The sequence below is a fragment of the Cyprinus carpio genome, chromosome B15 (assembly GCF_018340385.1).
Source record: "Cyprinus carpio isolate SPL01 chromosome B15, ASM1834038v1, whole genome shotgun sequence".
NCBI classification, from domain to species: domain Eukaryota; kingdom Metazoa; phylum Chordata; class Actinopteri; order Cypriniformes; family Cyprinidae; genus Cyprinus; species Cyprinus carpio.
The window spans coordinates 249739-266850 of NC_056611.1; the positions used below are offsets into that span (position 1 = coordinate 249739).

General features: G+C 36.5%; 1 protein-coding gene across 1 annotated transcript; it reads right to left on the bottom strand.

The window, feature by feature from the left end:
* Positions 1-1236: 1236 nt before the first annotated feature.
* Positions 1237-16171, bottom strand: LOC109059504 (cullin-3-like). The gene is made up of 15 exons (XM_042738883.1): positions 15951-16171; positions 12531-12644; positions 11135-11295; positions 9355-9469; positions 7835-8063; positions 6253-6398; positions 5986-6162; positions 5555-5725; positions 5365-5472; positions 5153-5277; positions 4939-5035; positions 4725-4856; positions 3331-3517; positions 2381-2526; positions 1237-2236 (listed from the first exon to the last, which is right to left on the bottom strand). The coding sequence occupies exons 1-15, from the start codon at positions 16146-16148 to the stop codon at positions 2105-2107; spliced, it is 2238 nt and encodes a 745-aa protein (XP_042594817.1). The 5' UTR covers positions 16149-16171; the 3' UTR covers positions 1237-2104.
* Between the last annotated feature and the right edge of the window lie 941 nt (positions 16172-17112).

The window sequence follows — 17112 nt, forward strand, 5'->3', positions numbered from 1 at the left end:
ACATACCTCAACCCACACACTACCACACATGAGCATGTTTACTCAGGATTACTTCCCTTAAGTCTTGTTTACTCCTGGCATCGCATGTCCTCTGCTCCCTACTCCTCCAAGAAGGAGGGGCACGAACTCAGCCAACACACCACTTCTGTCCCAGCTTGTTTAATTGGAGACGATGCTGATCTCTGGAGAGGGGTGTCCCAGCTTGTTTAATTGGAGACGATGCTGATCTCTGGAGCATAGTGGCCCTCCAGAAGAGGTATTGGACACTGTTGCCCTAGAGATCAAGGGCACAGACCAGGCAGGGTATAAAGGTCGGACTACTAACACAAAACACAAAACAAATCTCCAAAAAAAACCCAACGTTTCTCATGCCTCCAAGGTATATCCAATCTGCCTATTACATAACACAAAAAAACTAATAAAAAATACCCTTGGCAGGCAGGCTGTGAAGACTTGGCAATAACTTTGTCCTCAACAGCCACATCCCACTATTCTTGGCTTTAGGCCAGAAGCCTGCTAGCTGCTGTATCAGATGATATACATCTTCATCACCCACAGAAGAATGAGAAGGATCTATTTCTCCTCTCTCAAACTCCTCTGTGAGCTCCACCATGACTTCAGTTTTCGGATCCACAAGCCGAGGATGGCTGTCCCAATTCTCTCGACAAAGGGGACCAACAAGAAGGGAGCTTCTTTAAAGAAAAACATTGCAATGCATGCATTCAGCATGCATTCTTCTCATCCATGGACAGATGAACACTTCCTGAAACACTTAGCACTAGAAATATCCATAGCTGCTTGCCTAGACACACCACAAACAGATGGCTCCTGAAGCCAAAGAAGAGCATGATGTGTTCTATAGGTGCCCCTTTATACTCACAGTTGCACTAGTAGGAACATCAAAGGCTGTCGCCCACCAACATCAAGTTGATTGTCGTATTTAGACACTGGTCATGCAGGAGCCATTCCCCATAGTGTCCTCTAAAGGGCACAGTGCAAGGTCCCCTTCGAAAGGGAACAAACCTTGTTGGCTCTTTTGTGTCAAGCGTGCACTTTGAGATGTCATTTACCATATCTATTGTGCTGTGTATGTACATACATTGCTCAATGCTTATATATGTCAATAAAAAGCATTATAAAAGAGTTCAGTTGATATGTATAATTTCACATTGCTATTACATTTGATGTCCTACCTACCAGGATCCTCCACTGAGGAAATCAGAACAAGACAAAAAGTCTGACCCAAAACGGCCAATCCTTTTATTGTTTTTCCCCCCTGTATTTTTCTACATTTAATGATGAAAACAAGGCCCTGTACAGTTCACTTCAGCATTGAGTACAATAACAATTATTTTACAATTTATACACATTGAAATATAATAATGCTGAAAAAACACAAACTGCGCCCCAACCCCGTTTAAACTGCTTTCAAAGGACCCATCAAAATAAAACGCATTTAAGTCATCTTTTACAATTGGCCATGTTAGACATGAAAAAAAAAAAAGGGCAAGGGAAAAAGACAGCCAAACCACCATTTTATATGCTGCGTAAGTGTTACTCCATCTGGCTTCAGTAAAAGCATGCTTTGAACCAAACGCTACACCCCTACTCAGATACACATTTGACAACCTTACAGGTAAAGCACTGATGGCGAGAACCTGTACATCCAAATCAGGTGCCACAGACACAAACACACTTACACAGATATAAGAAAATAACTCCGAAGGTATTTCATGATATGAATGGTCATAATGATATCCAATGCTGGGAAACTGTGTGGCTTACTGTATTAACTCGGTTGTAGGATTGTGAAGAGACACAAAAATAACTTCCCTCATAAAGACCAAGACCTTCTGTAAAAGTGTTGAATCTAATCCAGTGGAACACGTCATGGGAATCGAAAAGAACGATTTAAAACAAGTTCATTAAAAGATGAGAGGTTTCTTCTCAGTTTATTCCCAGTATGAATGACAACAAAGGCAAAAAAAATGCATAAAATAAAATAATATCCCATGTGAGGTGTGTAACAAAGTCCCAAAACAATGCTCGCTCGCTCACTCACACTCACTCGCTCTCTCATGCCAGATTTAATTCTGCTCCTTGCTCATGCTACGTATGTGTACACTTTGCGATCTTCTGGTGTTCTTGCCAAGTATTCTCTCTCGATAAGTCCTTCAATACGCTTTTTAATGACCACAGGACTGGGAAGGAATCGCGCCTTCAGCTGCTGGGTTACCTAAAGGCAAAAACACGCATAATCAATCTGAAGCTCTATAAACAATTGTTCAAAGAAACAGGAAAAAGATTCTCAAATAACATGTTCAAGCGTGGCTGAACATTTTTTGGATATTTAAACCATTTCCACAAAAAGTCTCCACACCTCTGCTACTAAAACATTGTGCTGCATCTTCTTTCTGGACTTCATGATCCGAACGATAGCCGCCTCAATCTCGTGTTTCCTGTCATCATCCACTTTCTGTCGCGTCTCCTTCCTCTCGGGGTCTGATTCTCCCTGCTTGGCTGCAACTGCAGAGATGTGACACACAGGTTACAAAAAAACACTTTAACTCGCAGAACTGTTGAAAAATAGCATGAGTGTACGTCTAAACGTGTATAACTGTGTATAACGATACTTATTATCCTGAAATACTGTATTTGTGAGGAAAACCACAATATGGAGTCATAATGTGACATTTATAAGCAAAAATGTATGTAACAAAGATCTTGCAATTTTTGTCATTTAACAGTATATATAAATAAAGGGATGCGCCAGCAACAATAATTAACAGATGGTTATGGCCAATGCTGAATCTGAATCTATTTGTAACAAAAACAGTCAATAAATTGTCCTTTAACACCAAGATTAAAAAAAAAAAAAGAAGTAAATTCACACTTGAACGATAGAGGGTGCAACATGAACATGAGACGCTGCATTCTGGATAATCAGAAGAGCAGGACACCGGAGAAGCAAGTTCAACACTGCAGACATCACAGTCTGTCTGCTGTCTGTATTTAAACAGCACATGCATTTCATATGAGCATAATCCAAATTAATTGCTTCTCAAACCCATCTTTTATTATATATTTTGCTATTGTAATCCAATGCAAAGAGAGTGAGTCGTAAATGTAAAAGCTGTTATTTGAACCCTCTAGAATGATTTTTGTAGGATCATGTGACACGTGATGGAGCTTTACAGTTACAATAATAAATACAATTTTAATATACATCAAAATAGACAACACTGTTATTTCGAGTATTTCAAAGATGAAAGGAAAATTGTATTCGTATGGGTTTTGCTGAACATCTCATCTTGGCTTGCTGACCGTTACCTGTTTGAATCTTGACTCTGTGCAGTCTGGAGGTGAACTGGTCGTTGACAGTGAAGACGTGGCCGCTCTCGATCTCTTTAGACTTGGGTTCTTTGGTGAGGACTCGCTGCGTGGGCTTTCCACAGGCCAGAGACTGCAGCGCCCGCACCAGCTCTCTCTCCGGGATATCCGTCTCCTGCTGGATCTCCTGCCAAGAGCAAGAGGAAAACAACACGGACATGTGGGAGAAGTACAGCAATGCCACTTAATTCAATGTAGAGGCTGATTAATAAGCACTATGAGTGAAGGCCAGTACAACGGTCGTCTATTCTGGAACCAGTGCATACATTTTTTATGAGTAATTATAGCCATTGAACATAATAGAAAAAAAACATTATACAAAAGCTGTCACTGGGGCGGTCAGTCCCTTTGAAAAGGTACACCTTTAAACCTTATTTACCCCTAAAGACTGCATATCAGTACCTAAACGAAACATATTAGTACCTTTTGAAAGGGTACCACCCAGTGTATAACTGAAGCAAACTCAAAACTACATTTACATAAACCTGTTATAATGCATGTCACGTTTAGCTGTGCCTTGTAAATATAGTGAGTTGAGGGATGTTTCTGAACAGAGCTCTCAGTTATTATTCCTCCCTTTAAACTTAATCTTGTGCATTCATTTTCATTATAAATTTATGAGTGTTTGTAAAGATAGTTTAAAATGAAATTTTAGGACTTTCAAAGACTTTTCAAGCACTACCTTTTGGATCTTTAAAGACTACAATCACATCTTATTTATCACATTTTATAAATTCTAAAAACATGGATAAAAATGGTACAAAACATGTGCAGCACATGTAAAGTATGCAACTTTGAATACATTAACAAAGACCTTTCAGCACTGAAACCAGTTAACCAAGTAATTATTATATTGTAATCTCACGAGTTGTTCGCACTAAAACTATTGCTTATATTTTACGAACACGTACATCTTTTTCTAAAATAGAGAAATGCCCGAGCTTTACAAAATGTGGCAGGAGTGCAGTACCTAATAAATCAGAATATTAGAATGATTTCTAAATGATCATGTGATAGACTGGAAAATACATCTTAGCACCAAAGGAATAAGTAATGAATGCTGAAAATTCAGCTTTGCATCACAGGAATAAATTATTTTTTTTAAAGTATATTCAAATAGAAACCTATTATTTTAAATTGTAATAATATTTTCACAACTATTCCTGTTTTTTCTGTATTTTTGATCAAATAAATGCAGGCTTGATGAGCAGAAGAGACTTCTTTCAAAAACATTAAAAATAGTAATGTTTCCAAACTTTTGACCTGTACTGTACATGTTTTTCTAAAGCAGAGAAATTGCCCGAGCATTGCAAAATGTGGCAGGAGTGCAGTACCTCGAATGTGGACTTCTCTCGGTTGTTGAAAAGCATGAGGATTGTCATCTGGAATGTGGAAACCTGCAGGATGTGCTTCCTGGCATTACAGCCTGTGACCTGAGCCCCGCCGACCATATCTGAGCCATCCTCCTGAAGACGACGCAAATCAAATTATCACAGCTTAGATTATAAAACAACTAAATCCTTTGGACTGTTAGTGACTGCTTGTTACCTTTTTGACTGGCCCGTAGAAGGTGGCATTGAGGTCTGCTGAACCCATGTGATGCTGTAATGTGAGCTGCCTACCGCTGTGCTTGGCTAAATAAAATCTGCAATGAAAGAGTTAAGTGGCCGTGAACACACACACAAAACTTCTCAAAGTCAAAGTTCTTGCCAAATGAGTTAAAAACCGGAACAAAGCTACTGCAAAATACAGCAATCAACACCTTCTAAAGACCTCGAAAGCATGTCTTGGTGAAGGGGGGATGTTACATTTGGGAGTCGCTGACTGGGTCGGCCAGTATCCCGTCGTTAGCACCCTCACTATGAGGTCGACGCCACCTAAAGACACCTAAGAAGAAAACCCCATTCGATCTCAATCCACTGTAATCACTACAGACACAAACACAAGCGAGGCGTTTATTCATCTGCATCTCACCCCTGTCGACGTGAGGTGCTGCCGAAACTCATCCATGGTTGTGTTTGAGATGCTCATGTCCCTGAACATGCCTTCCAGTTTAGATGTGAACTGACAGCCACACTCCGTCTGTGGAAGGAGAAACGTCACGTGAGACACACACAGTGTTAGGGCACGCCGAGCCTCCGCTCTGTACAGCAGCAGATCTTGCCTTGAGCTTCGAGATCATGTTTTTCTCCGAGTCGTCAGACACGCTCTTGTTGGTGAGGAGTCTTCTGGCCAGGTGCTGCTTGTAGTAGCGCTCGAACACGTCCTTCTCCTGCATGAACCTGAACAGCACCATGGCTTTATCCAAGATCGACTCCACCTCCTGCTCCGTCAGCTGAAGCACAGACAAACAAGAGAAAAACTCCTGACTTCCTATACATAAAACTCCTATGCACTAATGGACAAAGGTTGTAGAAATGACGTATGGAATATTTAGTGTTTTAACTACTAATAATGGTTAGCAAAACACATCCTTTCTTTTTCAGTCATCCACAGGATTCATTTTAGGATTTAAGGATTTCACGATTTCTATAAAGTCATGATTCCTATATTGGAAAGCTTCCACTAATCATGCGACTAGAGAAACGGACTCACTCCTTTCACTCCTTTCTTCAGCTTGTCGTCAATGAAGAGCGAGAGATACTCGGGCGAACGAGAGTTCAGGTTCAAGAAATACTCGAAGTCCCCTGCAATGGTCTGCTTGAATAAACGGTCGTTGTTAAAGGACTCTTGCAAGAAGCGATCAAACCGTGACTTCAGATCCAGAAGACCCTAAGGAAGGATGAGAGAAAGAGGGAGGTTTGGATATAAAGGTCTTCCCCACATCTCACGTGTCCTTGAGTTAGATGTTATCTCTGTTACCTGGATGTAGTCAACGGGGTTCTTGCCTTCTCCTTCCTCAGACACCAGAGCTTTGCCCTGCTCCCTCAGATAGGAGCTCATACACTCGCACATGGTCTTCAGGCCGTTCGGCACTCTGCTGAACAGCTTGTACATGCAGGCCAGATCTGCACACACAAGCATGGATATTATCTCGATCATATCATAGAAGCTTCCGAACCACTGATGTCCATTTTCTATTAATCTTCTATTTAAGATTTAATTCAAGCTCATTAAATGTTCCAGTTTGCTTTTTTCTTTGCTTGTGATTAATCAAAATTCTTTCGACCATTAATCTGCACAGACACTTCTTTCAAAAATGTGTTTCTGCACAGTCACAACTATGAATACAATAACGTGACTGGTCATGTATGTAGTGTTCTGCCTAGTGTAAGAGTGCGGTCACATTAGGTCCACTGTGAACAGAGCAGTGATGTATGAAGCAGTGCTCACACAGAAGTCACTTTCAAACTAGGGCTGGACAATTTGATTAATTAAGTATTATCTTTATTATTTTAAGCACTGAAAAACAAGATGCAGGAAAAATTATGAGACGCGAGCGGCGTTTCTTTTAACTTGATCGCCACATTTTTAGAAAAAGACATGAAATGTGAGCACAACGTCCAAATGCGTCCTTCAAGAGCATGTTCACAAATATTTAGCATTTTTTCATATTTTGTATTACTTCTGAACATATGTGACCCTGGACCACAAAACTAGTCATAAGGGTCAATTTTTTGAAATTGAGATTTATGCATCATCTGAAAGCTGAATAAATAATCTCTCCATTGATGTACGGTTTGTTAGGAGGACAATATTTGTCTGAGATACAACTATTTGAAAATCTGGAATCTGAGGGAGCAAAAAAAATCTAAATATTGAGAAAATCATCTTTAAAGTTGTTCAAATGAGTTTCTTAGCAATGCATATTACTAATCAAAAATTAAATTAAGTTTTGATATATTTACAGCAGGACATTTACAAAATATCCTCATGGAACATGATCTTTACTTAATATCCTAATGATTTTTGGCATAAAAGAAAAATATATAATTTTGACCCATACAATGTATTGTTGTCTATTGCTACAAATATACCCCAGAGACTTAAGACTGCTTTTGTGCTCCAGGGACACATATGAGTTATGTTTTAGGCAAGTTTGGACAATACTTGTCTTCATATTTCATGCATATTTTCTGCAAAGATATTTAAGCAGTGAATTTGTTTTACATTCGCACTATGTTGAACGTTGTGTGTGCTGCACTTGGAACAGATCTTTCTTTAACCAGATCTTTAATAAAGAGAATGCTACCTGAATCATGTTGCAAGTTAAGTTTGTAAGATGACTAGTTAAAAACATTTTTCGTAATAATCAAATTCAATAAAATTAATCATCCAAAATCTTCAAAAAAAACATAAAAAACACAGAAAACATACACAAAAATCATAAAAAATGGCAACAAAACCAACAGTTAACTTTAAAAGAGGACCTTCTCATTCACTAATCTTTAGCAGTGATGTAATACAACAGTAATAATGAATGACTGAGATGAGGACAGCGCACCTTCTGTCTTCCCATTCTTGAGCATGTGCACCAGGCCCGAGTTCTCCATCTCTACGATGGTCTTCATGTGTTTGGAGATCAGCTCTCTCTCCACCACCTTCACAATCGGCTCCTCCGTCGTTTTATCCAGACAGTGTATCACTCGCTCTATTTCCTCGTTTATCCGTGCCTCCACTTTCTTTATGTACACGCTCGCACTGTTCTCAGCTAAAAACTTCTGACTTTCCATCTGAGAAAGATGAATACAATCAAAACAAATTAACAGGGTTAAAGCATAATGAGAAACAAACAGAAAACATCACATTAATGAAGAAATCATTACATATTCAGTCATTATTTTTCTCACACTTATGTCATTCTAAACCGACTGTTTTCAAAATACTTTTGAGGAGTCTTCACATTAAAGTCTGCTCAATTCAACATTCAGTTCAGTTAAGAAAGAAATAAAGAAAGAGCTTACCTTACACAGGTTTGGAACAACATAATAGTGCGTAAATGATCTCACTCATAAGCAGACACTTTAAAATGCTAAGATACACATTCACTGTGATACCAACTACAAACTACAGTACAGACCAAAAGTTTGGAAACATTACTATTTTTAATGTTTTTGAAAGAAGTCTCTTCTGCTCATCAAGCCTGCATTTATTTGAGCAAAAATACAGAAAAAACAGTAATATTGTGAAATATTATTACAACTTAAAATAATAGTTTTCTATTTGAATATACTTTAAAAAAATAATTTATTCCTGTGATGCAAAGCTGAATTTTCAGCATCATTACTCCAGCCTTCAGTGTCACATGTAACATCCAGTCTATCACATGATCATTTAGAAATCATTCTAATATTCTGATTTATTATGAGTGTTGGAAACAGTTCTGCTGTCTAATATATTTGATGAATAAAAGGTTAAAAAGAACTGCATTTTCAAAAATAAAAAAAAAAAATATAATATATATATTAATAATATATTTTTCTTTACCATCACTTTTTATCAATTTAACACATCCTTGCTGAATAAAAGTATTGATTTTATTTAAAAAAAAGAAAGGAAAAAAATTACTGACCAGTAGTGTATATTGTTATTACAAAATATTTATATTTTAAAACATATATTCATTTTTTTTTTTTTTTACTTTTTATTCATCAAAGTATACTAAAAAAGCATCACATGTTCTGAAAAAATATTAAGCAGCAGAACTGTTTCCAACTTTGATAATGAATCATCATATTAGAATGATTTCTAAAGGATCATGTGATAATGATCCTAAAAATTCAGCTTTGCATCACAGAAATAAATGATAATTTAAAGTATAATAAATTTAAAAACAATTATTTTAAATTGTAATAATATATCACAATATTACTGTTTTTTCTGTATTTTTGATCAAATAAATGCAGGATTGATGAGCAGAAGAGACTTCTTTCAAAAACATTAAAAATAGTAATCGTTCCAAACTTTTGGTCTGTACTGTATATGATATAATATGAAATAATAATGCAATAAAGTGTAACAAACCTGAAAGAATTCAGCAGACATTTCTAAGAATGGGGCCTCGAAATCCTCTTCATAGACGGACCGTCCTTCCAAGCCCAAAATCATCAGCATCTGACAAGCGTTACGAATGGCACCCCTGAATGAAGACAAGCACTCATTACAATACACACCAAGAAAACTGCAGCTACTTTCCTCATTGCATTTAATAAGGGCATAAAAAGTGCATACTAATATAATATGCACAGACTTGTAACGGAACTAACTTTACCCTGCGCTGACCTAATTTCCCATTTTTGTGAAAAAGGCTAATTAAGATGCAGCGCTGTCATGGTGTCTACAGTCTCGCCGCTTCATGATCAATGAATACTGTGCATTTACACCAACAGACCTCTTATGATCTCCTGCTGAGGAATTATGACAGTGGTTATTTTATGGTGTTTATATTGTAATGTGTTGCAGACTGTGGTAAGATCTCCCTCATCTCTTTGAATGAGCCTTAAATTCGAATGCAGTGTAGAATTAGATGCTTGTTTTTTATATTTGTATATTGTATTAAAATCAATTTCTTGTAATAATCGTATATGTTCAGAAAGGCTTAAAGTTAACCAACATTTAACACATTGATCAGAGGTAATATCCGCTGGTTATTCAGTATTTTTCTGTTGCTGCTGAGCAAAAACATAACAACAACCCACAATGTATTTTTTAAGACAAACTTATAATTGGGCCAATGAAATGGTAATAAAACTGGTAATTAGTTATTATTCTTTGCTTTATGCATAAAGTCATTTTAAAGGCATAGTGGAGATTCTGTCATCATATACTTTTATTCTAAAAATGTATTCTTACTTCAGTGGAACATAAAAGATCTTCTGAAGAATGTTGGTAACAAAACCGTTTTGGTTGCCATTGACTTCCATCGTACAGGCAAAAAATACATTCCTCAAAAGATCTTCTGTTATGTTTCACGGAAATAATTCAGTCCTACAGGTTTGGACCGAAATGAGAGTGGGCAACTGATGACAGCAACTTCATGTTTTAGTAAACTATCCTTTAAACGAAAACAAACACCACTGTCTCTTGATTTAATTCATCAAAAATAAAAACATAAAAAGAAATAAATGATTTCGTACAATTAAATGTGGACCTTTTTAATTTCTATAAGTATGTCACTGGCTAGTTTGACTTTTAATACCATAAGTTTGACATTACAGTGACATATTACCTATTTTTCTTTAAGCAGAATGTCTTGGTATTTTGTACACCCCAAACTCAGGTCGTCCTAGCCAGAGGGGTCATGTACTGATGTGTTTGCACAAACAACGGAGCAGAAAAGTGGAAACTTATGAGGCTCATGAATTTAAATCAAAGGATTTAACAAAAGGAATTGAGAAAAAAAACTAAAAGAAAAACAAGGAGGCATTATTGTGTGCACATTAGCAAAGAGAGGGGTTGATACATTAAAAATAGTGCTGTCAAACAATTAATCACATACAAAATAAATGGTGTGTTCTGTGTGTGTGTATATGTGTACATATATATATACACACATACATACACTGAAATATATACATGCATGTGTTTGAATTTATATATACATAATTAATATACACAGTACACACACACATATATTATGCAAACAAAAACTTTTATCTTGGATGCGATTAATCGCAATTAATCATTTGACAGCACTAATTAAAAATAAATTGTGGCAACAAAAAAGGTCATATTATGATGACTCGCACAGTTTTCTGCATGGTCTATATGTTTGACGCTACTCAAACAAAACACTGACGCCCACCTGTCCACCACCTCCCCTTTCCTCTCACGGGCAATCATGTCGAGTAAGGTCTGCTTCAGATGGTCCCGAATGCAGCCGTAACGAACCACCTGGTCTCTGAAGATGATGAGACCTAGATTATAGACGTTCTCTACGTTATTCTGCTGAACATACACCCGGTCCTGAACAAAAACAGAAGGGGAGAGAGGCAGAGGAGAATCAAGCTGATGCAGAAGGTAAAGCTCTTCCAAGCAACTCTCAGTTTGGTTGGAAACATAACACACAACTATCCAGAAGAAAAAACAGATTTTTTTCCTTCAGCAGGATTTTGCACAGCCTCTGGAGCCATATCTGGGTTCAGTGTGCAGACATTTACAGAAAACATTCAAATTTTAGGATGCTCCTTAGTAATCTCCATCACCCAAATATCGCAGTACAGCTGTAGTAAAGATGAAAGTTGTTTAAAAAACAGTGTTCAGTTATATATTTAGTTTATTGTGGCTGATGTTGTAGCTATAGCAACTGCTTCTCAATCACTTAGTTGTACCAGAAATGATCGTGAAATGCTATTATAAATACTTATGTAAGGGTTAAAGTTACAACATTTGTGCTGCAAAGAAATCTCTTGCCTAATCACTTCATTAAAAATCACTTAATGGTTTTCTAAAAACCTTTACTGATGCATCAGAATTATTAATAATTAATATAATTAAATAATTAATTATAAGCTATTGCACAGCAAAAATAGCCCCATAGTACCATCTATCATCCAAGTTTGTTTTCAAAAGCATTTTCCTAGTAATAATACACATATGCAGCAGCACATAACTGCATCAATTTAATAACTTAAAATGAATGCAATTAATATTGTCATCTTTGGCTTGCTAATTAAGGTGTTTGCAAGGCACCCTTCAAAACTGTTTACAGTGTTTTGTAAAATACACAAAATAAAATAAAATAAAATACACTCACTGACCTCCAATTCTCCAGCAGTGACGGACAAAATTATTAGACACTAGTATAAAACTGGTTTCAAGTCAGTTATTTCTATCTTTTGCTGTAGTGTGTCAGTAGGAAATATCAGTTTACATTTCCAAACAATCCTTTAGCCATTAATTGTAATAATTGTGAAATACTAGTCTTCTAATAATTTTGGCCACCATTGTAAATGGGGATTAGAACTTGAACCAGGGCTGCATTTCCCAAAAGCATCGTCTGTGAGTCATTTGTTCCACTGAACTCTTGGTAAAGACTGAACTAGCGGCAACAGTTGCTTTTGGGAAACACACCCCAGAATGATTGAGGTTCATCAACACAGCAATGCCTTGCAAGCTCTGTAATAAGCTACCACTCACGAAGAAGTATCATCAAGACGAAATCAATCAACATGCAATGAAGGATCGTCATAAGGACCCACCATGTACATCAAGATGTCTCTGATCATCACCATAGCTGTCTGGTGGTCATTCCAGGCTTGATTCAGTGTTTGCAGAAAGTTGTTGTTCAGGGAGTTTAACACATCGTCTCGTACCTTTAAACAGACAAAAACTGGACATAAGTACAGGATAAACAAGGCTTCCTGCTAATTCATACCAAGCCAGCAAGTAGAAGCACAACTCTGTGTAATCAGTTAATGAAGCACTCGTCTCATATGCGGTGCGGTGAACATCACATATCGAACCCACTTAAAACATAACACTTATGTGTCAGATGTACTCAAACATACACAAATAATTCACAGAAAATAAGCTCCTCTCTAGTGTTTCCCTTTTATAGCTAACTAACTAACTGAGAACACTGCATATTTTTCTTGAGGTAAATGTAACGTTAAGTGGCTTACTGTTCACAAGCTGTTTTAATTGTTGAAACACTAATTGAGTGATTACTTGAGGCACGATGTATCTCAGTAGTTTACTATCTCTCAACATAACTTCGGCTATTCATTCACATTTATTGTGCGCTATAACTTTTATTAAAGTGAAAGAGATGATGCTACTTGAACTGAAGCAGCTAAAGCCATCCGTCACTCCACATTTAAGAGCTTCAAAACAGCATTTATTGTTTGATTTTCATGATAAAACGGGTCGAATTTGAAAGCGGAGACTTGTGTTTCTTAACAGAATGTTAGCAAAAGGGAAAAAAACCTGTGTTAACAGCAGAGCATGTTGAGAGCGGTCGAGAATAGTAGAAGCAGTTATGGAGTCCAGATAGATATTCAACGAAGTTGCAAGCCTTATACAGTACAGACCAAAAGTTTGGAAACATTACTATTTTTAATGTTTTTGAAAGAAGTTTCTTCTGCTCATCAAGCCTGCATTTATTTGATCAAAAATACAGAAAAAATTTAATATTGTGATATATTATTACAATTTAAAATAATTGTTTTTTTAAATTTATTATACTTTAAATGATCATTTATTTCTGTGATGCAAAGCTGAATTTTTAGGATCATTATCACATGATCCTTTAGAAATCATTCTAATATGATGATTCATTATCAAAGTTGGAAACAGTTCTGCTGCTTAATATTTTTTCAGAAACATGTGATACTTTTTTAGGATACTTTGATGAATAAAAAGTGAAAAAAAAAAAAAAAAAAAAGAAGCTATGTTTTTAAAATATAAATATTTTGTAATAACAATATACACTACTGGTCAGTAATTTGGGGTCAGTAACTTTTTTTTTTTTTTTCTTTTTTTTTAAATAAATCAATACTTTTATTCAGCAAGAATGTGTTAAATGATAAAAAGTGATAGTAAAGAAAATATATTATTAGAATATATATTATTAGAATACTTTTTTTTTTGAATAAATGCAGTTCTTTTTAAGCTTTTATTCATCAAATATATTAGACAGCAGAAACTGTTTCCAACACTCATAATAAATCAGAATATTAGAATGATTTCTAAATGATCATGTGATAGACTGGATGTTACATGTGACACTGAAGGCTGGAGTAATGATGCTGAAAATTCAGCTTTGCATCACAGGAATAAATTTATTTTTTTTTTTAAGTATATTCAAATAGAAAAACTTCTTATTTTAAGTTGTAATAATATTTCACAATATTACTGTTTTTTCTGTATTTTTGAACAAATAAATGCAGGCTTGATGAGCAGAAGAAGACTTCTTTCAAAAACATTAAAAATAGTAATGTTTCCAAACTTTTGGTCTGTACTGTACATATACGTAAAGTAAAAATCAAAGTTAAGAATGAGCAGGGAGAAGAAACTGAGAGGGAGTGCGGGGACGCTGTTAAAGTTAGTAAAGATTCATACTGGAATCTGAAGCGACACATTGCCAGAAAGCACAAGGATGTGCCACGCAAACATGGTGCAGCAAAAGGTGAGCTACCATAAAAAACAAATAAACAGGTAGGCTAAGGTTAGTATTCGGTTGTACGGAGCCCCGATCATAACATGCAGACAAAATCACGGCCACGAATTTAGAATAGGCTATTCTGTTTTATGCTAGGACTAGCCTACATTGAAGCGACGAATTAAGAATTATTTTTTTCATTTAGTCTAAATTATGGCCACGAATTAAGTATTAGATTACTTAATTAGTTTAAAAGGATTAATCTATGCTTAACATGAAATAGATTTGTTTATTATATTATCGTTTTTAGTTATTTAATTAGTTATGAAAGATAATATATTACCGTTTAGTTAGGCTATTTTAATTAGTTATGAAAGATATGAAGCATAATAACATACAGCCCTATGTTATAAAAACGTGACCTCTCGAAAAACAATGTTAGAAATAAAGAAAAGATCTAGGCATATTTCATCTCGTGTGTGTGCGTTTGTTTTAATGAACCTGTTTTGAATGTTCTATTGCACAACAACGGCAGCTAGCCTATTTTCACGGAAATAAAAGTTAACGAAAATCAAATACACTTTTTCAGTTTTTGCATTTTAGGTATGTGCTGCTAAGGTTAGGTTAATATATTAATACATTTTAATAATACAATTAAGAAGAATGTAAGAATTTCGTTTTTGAAACATGATAATTGCTATTTATCAGCAACTCAGCATGAAAAATTGTATACAATTATCCAAGAATTTCGGTACAAACAGTAAACAATTAGGCCTACTAGAGCAATTTTATGTCGGAGCGGGATCTGAGCGAGAATTGGTTTACGGCGAGCGTGAGCGGAATATTAACAAGCGCTTGCTTGGGCGGTTGAGCGACTGAGTGGAGCGCACGTCCATAGAGGCGGAAAACGTAGCGGAGCGTCACATGCTCTGGTTAACAGTGCATTTTTTTTTAAAGAAGGGAGATTTGCATTAATGTGTTTTTACTGCATTATTATTACCTAAATTCAACATGGAGTCTGCAGGAGCAGGATATAATAGGCTCTGATCATCAGCTGATTTAAACGACTTTCCAATAGTGCTGCTGATGATTGCTTTTATCGGCCAATACATCAGTGCATCGGAAACAAAAAAAGCTGTGAACTTTTTTTCACATTGGTCTAAACAGACAAACTGCACGAGAAAATCTGAGTAGATTTGTGTGCTGAACATTCATGTTGATACGAGATGGTGTTTATCTCCTCCAAACATTACTTTCTACTCATTTTCACTGAACTGGTGTCAGATCTTCCAGTAGCTAAACAGCAGAGCTTTGGCATTAGCATCGTCAAGCTCACAGGATATGATTCTCTGGATACTTCAAACAAAAAAGCATCTACCAAACGCATGAAAGCACATGTACATGCATCGTTTCTCGTGCCAGATCTGGATCAGGGAGGTCTGCCAACAGAAGGGTTCCAGGTTAGACCCCGTCACCCTCACCGTGGAGAAGAGACACGGCTGAGACGTCTGGCTCTTACTTTGTTGATGAGATGTTCTGTGACCACCTCCCTGAGGCCCGTGTAAAGCTTCTCTCCGTGCTTGTGCAGGACCATGGTGTAGGCGTTCCTGTAGAGCTCCTCGAAGCTCAGCCCACTGTTGTTCTTCCTCTGAATCTCCTGGATGGCATTTTTCAAGAGGTCCCAGATGTTGTTGACATACTTCTCGTCCATGGTCATCTGAGATGAAGCCGAGAGAAGAGGGGAAACCGTTAAGGGAAAAGGTGAGGGTTACCAAATACAAATGCTATGCACTCTTTTACCCTTCCTTTTAAAGAGACAGTTCACCCAAAAATGAAAACTCACCGTCATGTTGTTCCAAATCTGTATGAATTTCATTCTTTTGTTGAGCACAAGAGAAGATATTTGATAACCAAACAGTTGCTGGGAGACATTAACTTCTATATTTTATTTTATTTTCTCTCCATTCTGTGAAAGTCAATGGCTACCAGCAGCAGTTTGGTTACCAATATTCCTCTAAATGTCTTTTTATGTTCCGCAAAGAGTCATACTGGTTTGAAACGATGCAAGGGTGAGTAAATGAAGATAAAACTTTACCATTAGGGTGAACTATCCCTTTAAGGCCGTTCACTCCAAGAACGATATCTATAATGATAACTATACAGTTTTAATGATCTTACCAATTCTATAAGAGCAGGGAAGTCCACACAACACAAGCGTAATGACACTTTGATTTATTTTTTACTGCTAATGAACAATAAACACATCGACAGCAAATCAGAATCCATTCTGCTTTAAAGAGCTCAAGCATTTAAAGCAGCAGAAGACAAAACTGGAGCGCATGCAAACAGACAGAATGTCATTGTGCGCTGATGTGGATGCCAATATAGATTTTACTGTTGGTATGAATGGTTATTAAAGCATTATAGTCATAATTACAGTTATCATTCTTGGTATAAAGAGGCTTTCACTGTGGCTCAGCATAACCTTGGACTGGTTAGACTGGTTAGATTATCAATCTAACCTAAATCAGACATCGCACCAAGCCACGCTAAAAAAGACATACTCCACAAAGACACCTGAGTGAACTTTCAGGATCCAAGCTAGCTAGCTCTAAGAAAATATACATCATCCTTCTGTATTTGTTTGATCATACAGCACTCTTTTGACATAAAAACTGTCT